General features: G+C 42.0%; 1 protein-coding gene across 1 annotated transcript in view; it reads left to right on the top strand.

Moving 5' to 3' along the window:
* Positions 1–16,375, top strand: part of ccdc135 (coiled-coil domain containing 135) — a 95,927-nt gene that overhangs the window by 59,677 nt on the left and 19,875 nt on the right. Inside the window, exons 12-16 of the mRNA XM_072569316.1 lie at positions 1,549–1,772; positions 6,100–6,315; positions 8,199–8,309; positions 10,655–10,765; positions 12,646–12,840. Coding sequence (XP_072425417.1) covers positions 1,549–1,772; positions 6,100–6,315; positions 8,199–8,309; positions 10,655–10,765; positions 12,646–12,840 — 857 coding nt within the window. The remainder of the gene's footprint in view (positions 1–1,548; positions 1,773–6,099; positions 6,316–8,198; positions 8,310–10,654; positions 10,766–12,645; positions 12,841–16,375) is intronic.

A 16,375-nucleotide genomic window follows, 5' to 3' on the forward strand; every position in this document is an offset into this window, starting at 1 on the left:
TTTGATTTCAACCTAAACTGACAATGGGACGAAAATGCTTCAGCAATTCTTCTAAAATGGGTTTGGTATTCGCACCTAGATATAGCAGTTTAGATATGATACGTTAGTTAATTAGACAAATCCTATAGCTGTTCTGGAGAGTGGAGGACAGGGACATGAACCCCTATGGTTTACGAGCAGTGGAATGTTTATCCCTGGTGTTTTAAATTTTCTTACTGGTAGTCTTTGGTAGCAACCATCTTTGTTTTTCCAGCGGACTGATGTAAGGGAACTCCTTGTTATCTAACAAGGAGATGGTGATTTTTTTTCCTTGGATTTCTTCTTTCTCCCTCTCTCTTTCTACCTACCCCTGTTGATATATCTTATTCTGGAGCCTTATTCTTAAACTGTGTCAATCAGCTATCCAAATCCCCTGGGCCAATGACTACAGGCAGAATGCTACTCAATGCTCCAGAATGACCATTATTCCCTTCCCTGCTACACCTGAGGATTAGCTTTCCACTCTTTCTAAGAACAAAATCTTCTTACTTTCCCAAATAATACTCTCTTAAGTTGTTGACTCTAGTTCAGTGAGGCATTGAGAACTCGTGATTCTTCCCTTTTGTTTCCTTATGCAAGAAATTTTAAAAATTACTTATTGCTCTAATAGCAGCCAATTGAAATTTCACGCTGCACAGTGAATACTAGGAAAGTTCAATTTTATAGAGATCCCAATTTCTAACAAATGGTAAGATATTCCATTTCCTAGCAATAATACCCCTTACAAAACACTTCAAAGAGAAAAAAACATAATTAGGAAAATTTAGCATTCAGTGCATAGATAATAGTTATGGGTTAAATGTCATTAATCATAGATGATCTGCTTCCTCTTCCTTTGCCATTATCCTCTCAGATTTTTACAATTAGAACTTGGCTCATGGTCTCCTGGGTTAACTTTACTGCAGCCTCTTATCCCTACTCCATTTTGACCAGAAGCATTATTTTTGTGCTACTGTTGAAGTAATGCTATTTGGAAAAACTGAGCTATTGGCTCCTTGCAATACAGTTCAATTAACTCAACTTATCTTTTAATCACTCAAGTTGTCAGGATGTACATGTGATGGCAAGAAGTTATTCAACTTTGGTGAAGGGGAGGCACAAGACAAGTGATGTGAACATAGGCATTTCTCCAACACATTGTCAAGATAGAGGTCAGAGGTGCAAAGGTCAGAAGGCAGCCTTGCCTGTATGCCTGATTCCAGCTAACTCCTGATCCCACTCAGGTTATTAATTACATGCTAAGGTCAGCTGAGGCTGCAGTGCCTTTCATGACAAAGTAGCCTGTTCTCATGTGCTACCTAAGTTGATCATCATTTCTGGGGAGATAGTGATTTGAGGGTTGTCAGTAGTTGTAAAGCTAAGCACAGAAAATGAAAGAAGGGAAGAAACCTGGTCATTATTGGGACTCTAGATAATGAAGTAGTGAAATGCTTTGGGTCACTTTAAACTTCGATTTGTGGAGCAGTCTGTCAGTGTCACTCATTGTACAGCTCTTTCCTGGTGTTGCAGGGCACATATATCGATCGTCTGAACCAGAGACTGATAGGACTTTGAAGTACAACAGCAGGCTACGTGTGGATGGACTGGTGAGCAGAGTGGAAACACCTGCAGAGATGACAGAGAAATTCAAGAACAGGCCAGATTTCCTCATTTACAGACAAACAATATTTGCCAAACGAATGAGGAAAGTGAGGCTCCCTGGAGTTTTTCATTTAAACTATCGCACCATATTGGTAAGTAGTCCAGTTTATTCCCTGCACCCTCTTCTTTATTTTCCCAATTTGCTGCACCTCCTGCAAGAGCGATTACTTATGTGAGATTTTGGCACTTTGTACGAGAGCTAATGTTTCAAGAGTGAATCTAAAACAGTCAACTTGGGGTGGTGGGGGAGTCACCATAAGCTGAAACTGTGAAGGTTTATTGGACAGTTAGGAGCGAAAGGTTCTTCAAACACATTGTAACCAGTGTTACTACTCACACCATTGTTCTCCAAGTCCTGGGATTAACGCCAGGGGTCATGACTGCCTAGTAGGGTCACGGCATAAGATTTTATTAGTGTCAGGGTTTCCAAGGCAGACTGACAGCTGTGAGGCTCCTTCAAGCCCTTGAGTAATATTCTTTGTGGGCATGGCCAGATTTTTGACTCCTGATTGCTCCTGAAAGAAAAAGTCTTTTCGTTAAAGAACTGCAATTTATATAATTCCCGCCATGCTGAAAATCCCTTCTCACCCCATGCTTAGAAGTTGAAGCTAAGTTCTTCCCCACCACTCAAGAGCTATGTTATTATTTTATATGATAAATGTGTGTAGCCAGTGCAATGCACCCTGGTTGTTGGCTGATATCACAATTTACTAGGGCTGTGGAAAGATTTGTGGTGCTGGAAAAGCACAGCAGGTCAGGCAGCTTTCGAGGAGCAGGAGAATCGACATTTTGGGCAAAAACGCCTCATTCCTGATGAAGGACTTTTGCCCGAATCATCGATTCTCCGCTCCTCGGATGCTGCCTGACCTGCTGTGCTTTTCCAGCACCACACTCTCGACTCCAGCATCTGCAGTCCTCACTTTCGCCAATAGAAAGATTTACTACACATCTTCAAGGGTAGTGCATTGTGAGTGTAAAGTGATGAGAGTAATTTTAAAAGTGAATCTGTGCTTTGAAACTGTCGTGGTTGATGGACATCGAAACTTTGGTGGTTGACGCAGAAAGCACTAAAGTTTCCTGATAGTGTCTTAGTGCAAGATGCAGCGAGGGAAAGGCACCTTTATTTGTAAACCAAGTCCAACATCTGAAGAATGTGCCAACTGTAAGTGAGCAACTGACCTGAGACTTTATGATGTTACCTGACTTGAGCCATCCAGCACTTGAATGTAACAACAGAAAATGCTGGAGAAACTCAGCAGGTCTGGCAACATCTGTGGAGAGAGAAACAGTTGATGTTTCAAGTCTGATATAATTCTTCTTCAGAATTGGAAGCAGGCACATTAAGCTTCCAAGGTGTCTAAATTCTACTAAGGTGGACCTGCTTACTGTTAATGCTCCAGTCATTACAAGGAAGCAAGATCCTTCCAGAGTCGTTCTGAGGAAGAGTTGCTGGACCTGAAACAGTAACTCTGATATCTTTCCACAGATGCTGCCCAGACCTGCTGAGCTTTTCCAACAATTTCGTTTTTTTCCATCCAGAATAGAATGGGCAAAACTGACCAGTGATGTTTGTCAGCATCTCTTCCAGAAACAACCAACAGCAAAGAAGCTCAAGTCTAGGGGGCAGATTCCTAGATGATGACAAGCCCCTAGAATGTAGCCCACAGCTTGATGATGGTCACACCTTCTACAAACCGAGGCACAAAAGTTGCCAAATGATTCAGAGGTGCCCGTCCCATTGGCAACCAGTGAAACATGACCTACTCGACTGTGTTCTTACTTTCCTCAGGGCTGTTTCCAGCCACTACAAGACCTTAATGCAGATTGCTTTATACCGCCAAACAAATCCTGTCGATTGTGATGATGAAATGTCTCCTTAAATGCCCTGTACTACCAGAGTCGTCTAGGTATGAAAGTCTGAGCTAGCACCTTTGTAGAACCATGGCAAGGCAAAGTGGGGCAACATGTCAGGAAGAAGAAATACATTAGGGAGCATGAATTCAATCCTGTCCCTGTCTGGGAGCTGAGCTGGGTTGGCTATCCCAACCGCAATGACATGAGGCAACAAACAGCTGCTGGTATCCAAAATGCTTTCTCAAAATACAGGGCAGAAAAGATTTCTGAAACATTTTTTTTAATGAATGCCATGAGCCCTGGTATGGTGGGGTTGTACGAGTCGGCTCTAAGTCAGAACGTGCTGTGTTCAAGTCGCACCCAGACATTCCAGTGCAGTACTGTCAGTTAAAAAGTAAATCAAGGTACCCAAAAGAAATTCAGCAGATCTCTGGCAACATCTGTGGTGAGAAAATAGACTTACCTTTTTGAGTCCAGTGACCCTTTTTCAGAACTATAAGTTGACTTGAAATGTTAACTCTGCTTTCTCTCCATAGGTGCTGCCTGAACTGCTGGGTTTCTCCAGCACATTCTGCTTTCATCATCCACAGTCTTTGTTGTGTTAAGGTTGATCAAGGCTTTGTCTAACTGCCCAGGTGAACTGAAGGAACCCAATTACACTATTTTATAGAAGAATTAGACAATCATCTCCTCACTGCTATTTCGAACTCTTTTTGTATGCAAATTTGTTCCACCTCACTGGAATATCATGTTAGAAATCAAGCCCCAATATTCCCAAGTCAACACAAAAACTAAAGGTTTGCAAAGTATGCAAAGCCCCCAGTTTACCAACCTTTTAGACCAGGGTTAACAAAATTTGGACCTGATTTTTGTATTGAACAAACATTGCTATTTATTAGAAGTAAATGGATTCTATCTACAGATAAACAGTTATGAGCTGTCGTTGTACGACTTTGCTAATAAAATCTCTGATCCCATTACAAACTCACCTACAGAAACAAACAAATGCACACACACACACACACAGACACACACAGACAAATGCACACATAGGCACACATACACACAGAGACACACAAACAGACGGACACCAAACACAGACACACATACAGACAAACAGACAGATAGACACACACGCACACACACAGAGTCAGACACAGACACACACATGGAGATACACACAAAGACACACACATACACACACAGAGGCATGCACAGAGCACAGACACACACGCAGACACACATAGAGACACACACACAGACACATGCACACACACATACACACACACACACACAGACATAGGCACACACAGACACAAACACATACACAGACAGACATGCAAGCACAAGCACATGCACATAGACACGCATGTACACCTACACACACAAACACACACATACACACACACACACACACACACACACACACACACACACCCACAGGAAAAAAAAGTCATGGGTGTTATGGGCAGAGGGAAAGACTGAGAAGGCAATTTGGTGATTCTTGAGATGATTGTTATGATTCTTATCCTGGTCAGAATGCTACTTCTCAGTTGTCCTTCTTCGGATGCTTTCACTGGAATCACAGAGTGGCTGGCTCACTGATAAAAGATATCTGACTAGCCAATTTAAAATCATGGCTGACAGCAACTGCTGAAGGAAATATTAATTCAGACTTAAATTGACTTTTACTCAGAGAACAGACAGCTCCTGTGCTATTGGAGATCTGATACCTTCTTGTTCACAAGCCCAAGCTGTTCAGTTACCTGAAAACCCATCACATAGTTGTTGGCAAGCAGAAGGCCTTTGTGATTGGTCTGTGGACGAGTGGGCGGCACGGTGGCACAGTGGTTAGCACTGCTGCCTCACAGCGCCAGAGACCTGGGTTCAATTCCCGCCTCAGGCGACTGACTGTGTGGAGTTTGCACATTCTTCCCATGTCTGCGTGGGTTTCCTCCGGGTGCTCTGGTTTCCTCCCATAGTCCAAAAATGTGCAGGTCAGGTGAATTGGCCATAGTGTTAGCTAAGGGGTAAATGTAGGGGTGTGGGTGGGTTGAGCTTCGGCGGGTCGGTGTGGACTTGTTGGGCCGAAGGGCCTGTTTCCACACTGTAAGTAATCTAATCTAATCTAACCAATTACCAGTTATTTATATAAACTAAAGCTCTGACTAACCACAGCTCTTTGGTTCCATTTTATCTGCATCCACATTTTAACCACAGCTCGTGCCAGCAGCTGTGAGAACAGTGCTTACAATGGGTGTGAGAGTACTTGCTTCCAAAACATGCAGCCAACCTACTGCAATCCTTGGTTCTGAAACAGTTCTTTTCTCATTTCGATCCACAATTTCCCTGGCTGAACAACCTCCTTCTGTACTATAACAATACAGTAATTTTCTTAATTATCACAACAACTCCACTTCAAAAAGTATTTCATTGATTTTAAATTGTTTTGGGATGTCCTATGGTTGTAAAATGTGCTATGTAATTACGTCTTTCTTTGAGTGTCTGTTGTGGTCACTGTTCCTGTATATAAAAGAGTTGTTGCTTTCTCACTTTGCATTATAGAAAATAACAGAGCGTTTTGCCAGAAACAGAAAAAAGCCAGCTCACGAGGATGTGGCAGAACAAGTATTTCTGATCACTGCAGAGCACATCCATCTGACTTATCATCGAGAGGATGACAGGATTACAGCACTGAAACGTGAATTCGCCCTCCCACCAAACTTGATGCAAAAAGATGACCAGGAGATTAACATGGAGCAGATTGTCGTCACTTTTGAGGTACATTAACACAGTTTCTGCATAGCACAAAGTCCATTCCTTCCCTGAATATAGGCCTTCTTGGCAAAGCCAGCATTTGCTAGTAATCTGTAGTAGGCCTTGAGAAGGTTTGAGAGCCTTTTTCTTGAACCACTGCAGTCCATGTGGTGTGTGTACACTTGCAGTGTTGTGAGTGAGGAAGTTTCAGGATTTTGGTCCATTGATAAAAAGGAATGCATATACGTCAAAGCTGGGATGGCATTTAACTTTGAATAGGACTTGCTTTGCATGCATCAGCTGTCCGTGAGGTTGCAGGTTTGAAAGATGCCATTAAAGAAGCCAAGGTACAACTGGAGTGCATTCTGTAAAGTGTGTATACTGTATGCTGGAGGAAACTGATGGAGAACCAATCAAGTGGAGTGATTTGTCCGCGATAACTTCTACTGTTTAAAGCATGACTGGTGCTTCATCCACCCTAACATGTGGATGTTTTTGCATCATGCGCCTGTTCTGTGCCCTTGAAAGTACTAACCTTTGGCCTGCTCAACTGTATTTATGTGGCTCATTGGGTAGGTGGCCACAAACAAATAGATTGTGGGCAGGGGGCTTTTTGAATGTCAAGGTGAGCTGGTTAATCTGTCCCTGTCACAGATGATCCTACACTGATGACCTGAAGCCTCCATTTGGCAGTAACCCACACCATGAGTGACAGATCTCCTTGAAAAAACTAAAAACAATTGGTGAGCATTTGATGCCTAAGCCTGTACTGTTCCTGATATCAGTGATTTGGGTTCCAAGGTCAGTCAAAGGATTGCATTTTAAGCATCAAAGGCACTTGGAATATGACATGTGAATTATTTTAATACAACAGATCATTATCTTCAACTCTCAGCAGAGCTGTTGCCTCATGGTTTCAGAGTCTTGTTTCATGTTGCGTATATCTTGTTAGAAGGTAATAAGGCTGGGGTATGTTACTGTGAACTTAAAAGGCTGAGGCATGATCTAGAACCATTTAAAAAAACACAGAAAGGGAACTTTTGGCCAATTGTCTGGGAATCTGTTCAAAGGCCTTGCTGATATTCATGTAGGCTACACCAAATGTTCTATCTTCACTGAAGGTCCTTGTTACCTTCTCAAAACATTCCATTCAGTTAGTCATAAATGACCTTCTATTTATAGGTTCATGTGGCTGGCCTTGATGAATCAATGCCTTTCAAAGTGATGATTTACATTTTAAATTGCCCATCATAATTGTTTCTTATAATTTTCCCACTACTAAGATTTGGCTGTTGGCCTTTTGCTACCTGATCGAACCACAACCTTCTCAACAGCATTTAGGAATGATTGAGCAGTGATCCTAGTGATGTCCATTTCCCATGAATGATTGTGAAAAAAGTCTTCAGTTAAGGATGGGATAAGGGATCCCATCCCTCTATAGGTTGGATGTAGGGAGTATAGTTGCACTAGCTATTATTCCTTCTGGCCCACTAGTAGTGAGCTAAAGGCATCTTCCACCTTCCTAAAATTGAACTTACCTCCTTTCACCTGTTAGGTTTCCCAGAAATTTTCTAGTCACTGTTAAGCCAGCAAAGTGGGACAAATCACAGGATGTCAGTCTCTTAAACATCTTGAAGTTACCAATCCCTTTCTGGTTGACCTCCCCCACTTATCCCAAGAAATGGACAGATTGGAGTTGGGTTTCTAGATTTTTAAAATTTTAAATTCTAAGCTGACCAGGACCACTTTTGCATCAAGTTTGGTGGGAGGGCGAATTCACGATAAAATGAATCATCTTGCAGCCACCCTAATACTTTATCATAACAGATATAAACCTTCTACCTCAGGAGAAGCAATAGAAATTCTGACATTAAAGAAATCCATCTACTATGTTTACTGTTCTGCAGGTTGACCCATTGGCGAAGCCTTGCAAAAATGTGGTTCTGTATCAAACCATGATGGACCTGCTGAAGACACAGGCTGCTTCGATGCAAAGTGTCAGAGATTCAGAGCATGAGGTTAGTGTTTGTGTCACTTCCTTAATTTGTCAGAAAGACATTGGTTTGTTAAGTGTAAAATGAAACTTCCAGTTTGGGAAAGAGAAACTCTCCCACAAGATTACAGCTCCACCTAAGAGGAAGTATTCAATGAAGCTCGATGGCTTCAACTTGGCTTCGGGCAAAAGCCCTTCATCAGGAATATTCCTGATGAAGGGCTTTTGCCCAAAACGTCAATTTCGCTGCCTGAACTGCTGTGCTCTTCCAGCATCACTAATCAAGTATTTGCTTTCCAGCATCTGCAGTTATTGTTTTTACCTCAACTTGGCTTCTCCCAACCCTCAAAAATGTGTGGATGAATATACAGGCCTTCTGGGATCTCTTTGTACCGGTGCTAACATGCTTTAGTCAATCCACCCAAGTTCCTTCCCAATTCCTTTTATTCCCTTTGCACCTGTTTCTAAACCTAACTTGAGAATAGAAATCTTTATTAAGATTGGATAGGGATTGTGTGGAAATGAATTGTATCACAGCTAGGCCATTCATACATTAGACTGGCAGGTACTTCCTTGCTAAATTATGTTAGACATTAATGGAAAACATAAAATGTTTGATTGCTGGCTTACTTTAGGCAAGAGTATTAAAGGCAATGGAACCAAGGTGCAGGTAAGATATAGATCAATCATGATCTAATTGAATAGATCATGGAACAGGCTCTGGAGACTGAATGCCCTACCTCAGTTTCAGCATTGTTGACTCGGATGAGAACATTACCAAACATTATGCCTACTAAATGTAGTCTCAAAAACATATTATTCATTTATTTCCTCTGATATTCCACTACCCATCACCTCCCTAGATTCTCCCAAACTGAAGGTTCTGACCCTTGAAAGATCAAAAATACAACAAATTTCCAAGTTGCCATTTACTTATCTATTATCTTCACTTGCCTTCTTCCGACAATTATCAGGTTATTAAGTCATAAATCTGGAATCAACTGGTCAGTGCTTTCTGATTTCCCTCCATTGCACTATACTGGCTTGATGAGAATGTTTAATGACACAGAAGATCCAGGGAGAGCCCAGGGAAATGGAATAAATGACACAACCAGTACTCTCTCATTTCCATCCTCACAGACAATGAAGGACACAAATTCAACTGAGACAATTTAACCATCCTAGCACAGACAAAACAGAGACACGCAAGAGAATTTCTTGAAGTCTGGCACTCCAACCGGGAACTCACTCAATAAACACATTGAACTGGTCCCCATAAACAAACCACTCAGAAAGTACCAGAAAACAGAGACATGTAAATACCAGGCAAAACAGACCAACAATGCTTCACTGGAGGCACACTGACAATGCCGCCTAGCGAAGTGATGAAACATCTACAGAAAAGCACATTAGCTCGTCGAATGAATCTACAACATGGAGTAATGATGTTCATTGTTTCTCCAAGGAATCAGTGGCTCTTCTGTTGCAACTTTGGCAGACAAAAATGGGAGAACGTGTTGTGGAAACTGACTCCATGTTGCGCTGCAACATGCTCTTTGAATCTTTTTTTCTTAATGGTTCTTTTGAATATCTGGTAGCAGAAGAATCATGGACATTAGTCACCTCTAACCTTCTGATGGGTCACTTGGATTGGTGAAATGTACAGGAGAGTGTGCTTCACTTCCCTTGGCTGGGTATTCAACTCCCACATCACTTTGACAAATTGTCTTTCCAACAGTGGCTCAGCGGTTAGCCCTGCTGCTTCACAGCTCCAGGGACCCAGGTTCGATCCCTGCCTTGGGTAACTGACTGTGTGGAGTTTGCACATTCTCCCCATGTCTGTGTGGGTTTCCTCCCACAATCCAAAGATGTGCAGGTTAGGTGAATTGGTCATGCTAAATTGCCCATAGTCAGGGGTGAGTATGGGCAATTGGTCTGGGTGGGCTACTTTTCGGAGGGTCGGTATGGACTTGTTGGGCCGAAGGGCCTGTTTCCATACTGTAGGGAATCTAATCTAATCAGACTGACATTCTTTAAGTATAAGTTGGTACAGCCAAACTTTTTCATCTAAATTAGCCAAACATTTCCAAAGTTTAATTGTAGTTGTAATACAGGAAACACAGCAACCATTTTGTCCAGAGCCAAGTTTCATATGCACCGTTATTGTTAAGCTATGATGCGTGCGTATTATTATATGGGCACTAAACTGAGTTAGTACTTTTGTGAAATGTTGTAGCGCAGGGTTGTACAGAACGCATTAAGTGTTGAACGTGAACTTACTCAATCAGAAGTTCTACCTTGAACTGTGCACTGAACAGGATTTCGAGTTAAAAACCACTCAATTAACAGATGATCATTACTATGTTTAAGATACGTGAATTTCTCAAGGACAGAGCAGCTGAACGCAAGGCAAATGAGCTGATTATCTCTGTGTATGACACAGAAAGAAATGAAAAGGCTAAAGAACACAGAAAGGAGCAGGTAAGTTTGGAATGAAGTACCCCAAATTTGCTTATGTTTAGAAAATGTAAGTACTACCCATTATCCTACAATCCAGTGTCAGGTGAGTAACAATGTTGTATTGGACTTGAGTATGATGGGTTACATTTTTACCATACAAATGGGATTTGTTGTGAATTTCTCTGCTTGTTGAAGGATGGTAACTCTGGGGCATGAGGTTATTCTTCCCTTTATCTAAAGTAAAATTAACAAAGGGTCAAAGAGAACTAGACCATTGTTGAAGAAAACAAATGTATCAGGATTTTAATAGCAAGAAGAGTCTGGGCTGGCACATGTGAAACAACAAAGGCATAGGAAGGTGGCAGAGGTGGGAACAGAATTGTTGTCACCTTGAGAGATTTGTATTCCATGGGGAGTGGCACTTTAGCAATCCTCTTGATCTGCTGGAGGTCAGATTGATGGACTACTCTGATGTCTTGAACAAGTGTACCCACAGCCAGATGGCACAGTTAGTCATTTCACTGCATCATTTAAACCTTTGATGAACGCTGCTTGTGCTGTATGAAAGTTGTCACATTGCTTATGAGACACTGCGTCATGCTGGGTTCCAGAGGTAACTCCTGATTAATACACCTAACCTACACATCCCGATTCTCCTGTCAACTGTTAGGATGTCCTGTACTCAGTGGGTTGGCCAGCCTGCCTCTGAGCCAGAAGCCCTGGGTTCATGTCCCATCGCATGCTGACCTAGGAAGGAGCATTTATAATAAGATGAAACCAATTTGCAAACCCTTCCAACATAAATAAGTGGCAGTAAGAATTGGAGAGAGATTCCTGGTCAGCTTTGTGATCAAAACAACATCAGAACTAAGAGCAGGAGTTCAGCCCCTCAAGCCTAGCCCACTGTTTGATAGGATCATGGCTAACCTCAGCTCAGCTGCAATTCCACTTTTCTGACTGTTCTCCATAACCCTTCAAATCATTGCTAATTAAAAATCTGTCTATCTCCTCCTTAAACTTAATCATGTTGCAGCATCCATTGCACTCTGGGTTAGTGAATTCCACAAATTCATGACCCTTGAGAAGTAATTTCACCTCATCATTAAACTTCATGAATACTAAATTACATGCTGTTCCTCTTTCTCACATCCTTCCTATCATAGTGAATTATATCTAATCACACAATATCATACTTCAAACTCAGTTTTTGCTGGGACTTTCATCTTTCCTCCCATGCTTGCTAGTTTCAAACCCACGTTTGCTCGATTTTACTGGTCATTTCATGGTTCACCCTGTCCTTTTATTGTAGGGCTGCTGCCTCACAGCACTGGTTCCTAGGTTCAATTCCAGCCTCGGGCGACTGTCTGTGTGGAGTTTGCACATTCTCCCCGTGTCTGCGTGGATTTCCTCCGTGTGCTCCGGTTTCCTCCCAAAGTCCAAAGATGTGCAGGTCAGGTGAATGGGCTATGCTAAATTGCCCGTAGTGTTAGGTGCATTAGTGAGAGGGGAATGGGTCTGGGTGGGTTACTCTTCGGAGGGTTGGTGGGGACTGGTTGGGTCGAAGGGCCTGTTTCCCCACTGTAGGTAATCTAATCTAATATAAACTCTTCTTGATATTGTGCATGCTGTACTTACACTCAATGAAAAACTGGTTCAGAAGCACAATATTGATTGATAGTAACCACAATAATAAGATATTGGAATAATTGTCAACTTTGCCACCTTGACATTAATGTGATTTTTAAAGAACCCATTCTGATTATTCCAAAGCTAATAGGAATGGTGCACATTCTACGATGACACATGTGATCAACTACCCATGCAGTGGAGCTGGGAATTATTTCCTACTGTTTTCAAATGACGTTAACAATTTATGCTGTGGCAAATACTTTATTCCTCAGCTGCGGTTAGAGGAGGAACAGCGACTGCGGCGTGCTGAGGAGGAGCTTGATTATCTTGCACCATTCCTTGCTCGACTCGGACAGCCCAGAAGAATTACAAAGAAAGTAGCCATGACACTCAGGAACGACTGCTTAACCGACATGAAGCAGAGGCTCATCGATAAAGCCAATCTCATCCAAGCCCGTTTTGAGAAGGTATTGAACATTCTTCTACACTTTGCATAGTTCACCCACAACTATGATAAATCCAACCCAAAGTTTGCTTATGATCAGGGTGTGCCATCAAACTTTTCCACATGGTGCTGAGCTACAGGTCTGGAGCTGACCTTGTGAATTCTGATTTTGAACGTGTGAGTCCAAAGGTTTTCACTTGCTGCACAGAAGCTGTCACAAGTGACTCCAAATAGCATTCTCTGAACATTCTTTTGCTGGTGGTCAAGAATTAATAGGAAACATCACTAAACTTCCAACTAAGTAACATGTATGGTGATATGTAATGGTACAGAAACATGTGGAACAGGCAAAAAGTGAAAAGAATGAAGTGTTTTTTTTTAATTCTTCTAAACTCCAATGGTGAAGTCCTATTTTGCTCAATTGTTCCTAATAATTCCTCCTCCTGGGAGTCAGTAGAATGGGTTTTCTGAACTCTTCAAATGCAATTATATTGCTCCTTGGGTAAGAAGATCATAACTGAACACGGCACTCCAGATGTAACCACACCAAGGTCCTGTACAGCTGCAGGAATACTTACCTAATTTTATACTTAATTCCCCTTACAATAAACGTAAATGTGTCATTTGCCTTCTAAACACTTGTAGGATTGTATACCAACTTTTCTTTGATTCATTTACCAGGACACCCACATTTCTCTGTGTCAAAGAATTCTGTAATCTCTGACCATTCAAAAAAATTATATTCTCTATGTCCAAGTGGACAAAGTTCACATTTTTTCATGTTATTGTTGTCTGCTTTATTTTGCCTACACACTTTGCTTTCTTAAGTCCCTTTGTGTACTCACCATGTCCTTTTCACAATTTACTTTCCTGCCAGTTGAGTTTAAAGACTGTAAAACCATATAAAAGCATTAGCAGGATTTCTTCTTTATGTTTAAATTTAGTTTCTCTTTCTTCATTATCCTCGGTAAAAACAATGACTGCAGATGCTGGAAACCAGAGTCTAGATTAGAGTGGTGCTGGAAAAGCACAGTTGTTCAGGCAGCATCCGAGGAACAGGAAAATCGACGTTTCAGGCATCAGGACTTCATTATCCTTGCACAATTCAGCAGTCAAAAAGGATAACCTCTCTATTTACTCCCAGGCCAGCTCTAATTCATCACCACCTCTTTAACTGCTCCATTGTTGCGAAGTTATCAAACTATTTATCCAACCTCCAATCTCATAGAGTCTTAGAGATGTACAGCATGGAAACAGACCCTTCGGTCCAACTTGTCCACACTGACCAGATATCCTAACCTAATCTAGTCCCATTTGCTAGCACCCGGCCCATATCCTTCCAAACCCTTCTGATTCATATATCCATCCAGATGCCTTTTAAGTGTTGCAATTGTACCAGCCACCATCACTTCCTCTGGCAGCCCATTCTACACGCACACACACACACACCACCCTCTGCGTGCAAAGGTTGCCCCTTAGGTCTCGTTTATATCTTTCCCTTCTCACCCTAAGCCTATGCCCTCTAGTTCTAGACTCCCCACACCAAGGAAACAACCTTGTCTATTTATCCTATCCATGATTTTCTAAACCTCTATAAGATCACCCCTCAGCCTCTGACGCTCCAGGGAAAACAGCGCCAGCCTATTCAAACTCTCCCTATAGCTCAAACCCTCCAACCCTGGCAACATCCTTGTAAATCTTTTCTGAACCTTTTCAAGTTTCACAACATCCTTCCAATAGGAAGGAGAACAGAATTGCATGCAGTATTGCAAAAGTGGCTTAAACAATGTCCTGTACATTTGTAACATGACCTGCCAACTCTTGTACTCAATACTCTGACCAATAAAAGAAAGCATACCAAATGCCTTCTTCACTATCCTATCTACCTATGACTCTACTTTCAAGGAGCTATGAACCTGCACTCCAAGTTCTCTTTGTTGAGCATCACTCCCTAGGACCTTAACATTAAGTGTATAAGTGCTGCTAAGATTTGCTTTCCCAAAATGCAGCACCTCACATTTATCTAAATTAAACTCCATCTGACACTCCTCAGCCCATTGGCCCATCTGATCACGATCCCGTTGTAATCCGAGGTAACCTTCTTCACTGTCCACTACACCTCTAAGTTTGGTGTCATCTGCAAACTTACTAACTATATGCTCGCATCCAAATCATTTATATAAATAATGAAAAGTAGTGGACCCAGCATCGATCTTTGTGGCACTCCACTGGTCACAGGCCTCCAGTCTGAAAAACAACCCTCCACCACCACCACCCTCTGTCTTCTACTTTTGAGCAAGTTCTGTATCCAAATGGCTAGTTCTCCCTGTATTCCATGAGATCTACCTTGCTAACCAGTCTCCCATGGGGAACCTTGTCGAATGTCTTCCTGAAGAACATATAGATCACATCTACCACTCTGCCCTCATCAATCCTCTTTGTTACTTCTTCAAAAAACTCAATTAAGTTTGTGAGACATGATTTCCCATGTTGACTATCCCTAATCAGTCCTTGCCTTTCCAAATACATGTACATCCTCTCCCTCAGGATTCCCTCCAACAACTTGCACACTACTGACGTCAGGCTCACTGGTCTATAGTCCCCGGCTTGTACTTACCACTTTTCCTAAATAGAGTCTTAGAGATGTACCACGTTAGCCAACCTCCAGTCTTCCAGCACCTCTCCTGTGACTATCGATGATACAAATATCTCAGCAAGCGGCCGAGCTTCCCACACATTTCCAGGCTACACCTGATCAGGTTGTGAGGATTTATCCACTTTTATGTGTTTCAAGACATCCAGCACTTCCTCCTCTGTAATATGGACATTTTTCAAGATGTCACCATCTATTTTCCTACATTCTATATCTTCCATGTCCTTTTCCACAGTAAACACCAATGCAAAATACTTGTTTAGTATCTCCCCCATCTCATGCTGCTACACACAAAGGCTGCTTTGCTGATCTTTGAGGGGCCCTATTCTCTCCCCACTTACCCTTTTGTCCTTAATGTATTTGTAAAAACCCTTTGGATTCTCCTTAACCCTATTTGCCAAAGCTATCTCATGTCCCCTTTTTGCCCTCCTGATTTCTCTCTTAAGTATACTGCTACTGCCTTTATACTCTAAGGATTCATTCGATATCCTGTCTATACCTGACGTATGGTTCCTTCTTTTTCTTAACTAAACCCCCAATTTCTTTAGTCATCCAGCATTCCCTATACCTACCAGTCTTTTGTTTCACCCTGACTGGAATATACTCTCTCTGGACTTCAAAGTTTGGGAGAAGATTTGTAGCTCGGGTGCTCATTGTTGTGGTTCTGTTCGCTGAGCTGGGAATTTGTGTTGCAGACGTTTTGTCCCCTGTCTAGGTGACATCCTCAGTGCTTGAGAGCCTCCTGTGAAGCGCTTCTGTGATGTTTCCTCCAGGATTTATAGTGATTTGTATCTACCGCTTCCAGTTGTCAGTTCCAGCTGTCCGCTGCAGTGGCTGGTATATTGGGTCCAGGTCGATGTGCTTATTGATTGAATCTGTGGATGAGTGCCATGCCTCTAGGAAT

The sequence above is a fragment of the Chiloscyllium punctatum genome, chromosome 4, assembly GCF_047496795.1.
Source record: "Chiloscyllium punctatum isolate Juve2018m chromosome 4, sChiPun1.3, whole genome shotgun sequence".
Classification (NCBI taxonomy): Eukaryota; Metazoa; Chordata; class Chondrichthyes; order Orectolobiformes; family Hemiscylliidae; genus Chiloscyllium; species Chiloscyllium punctatum.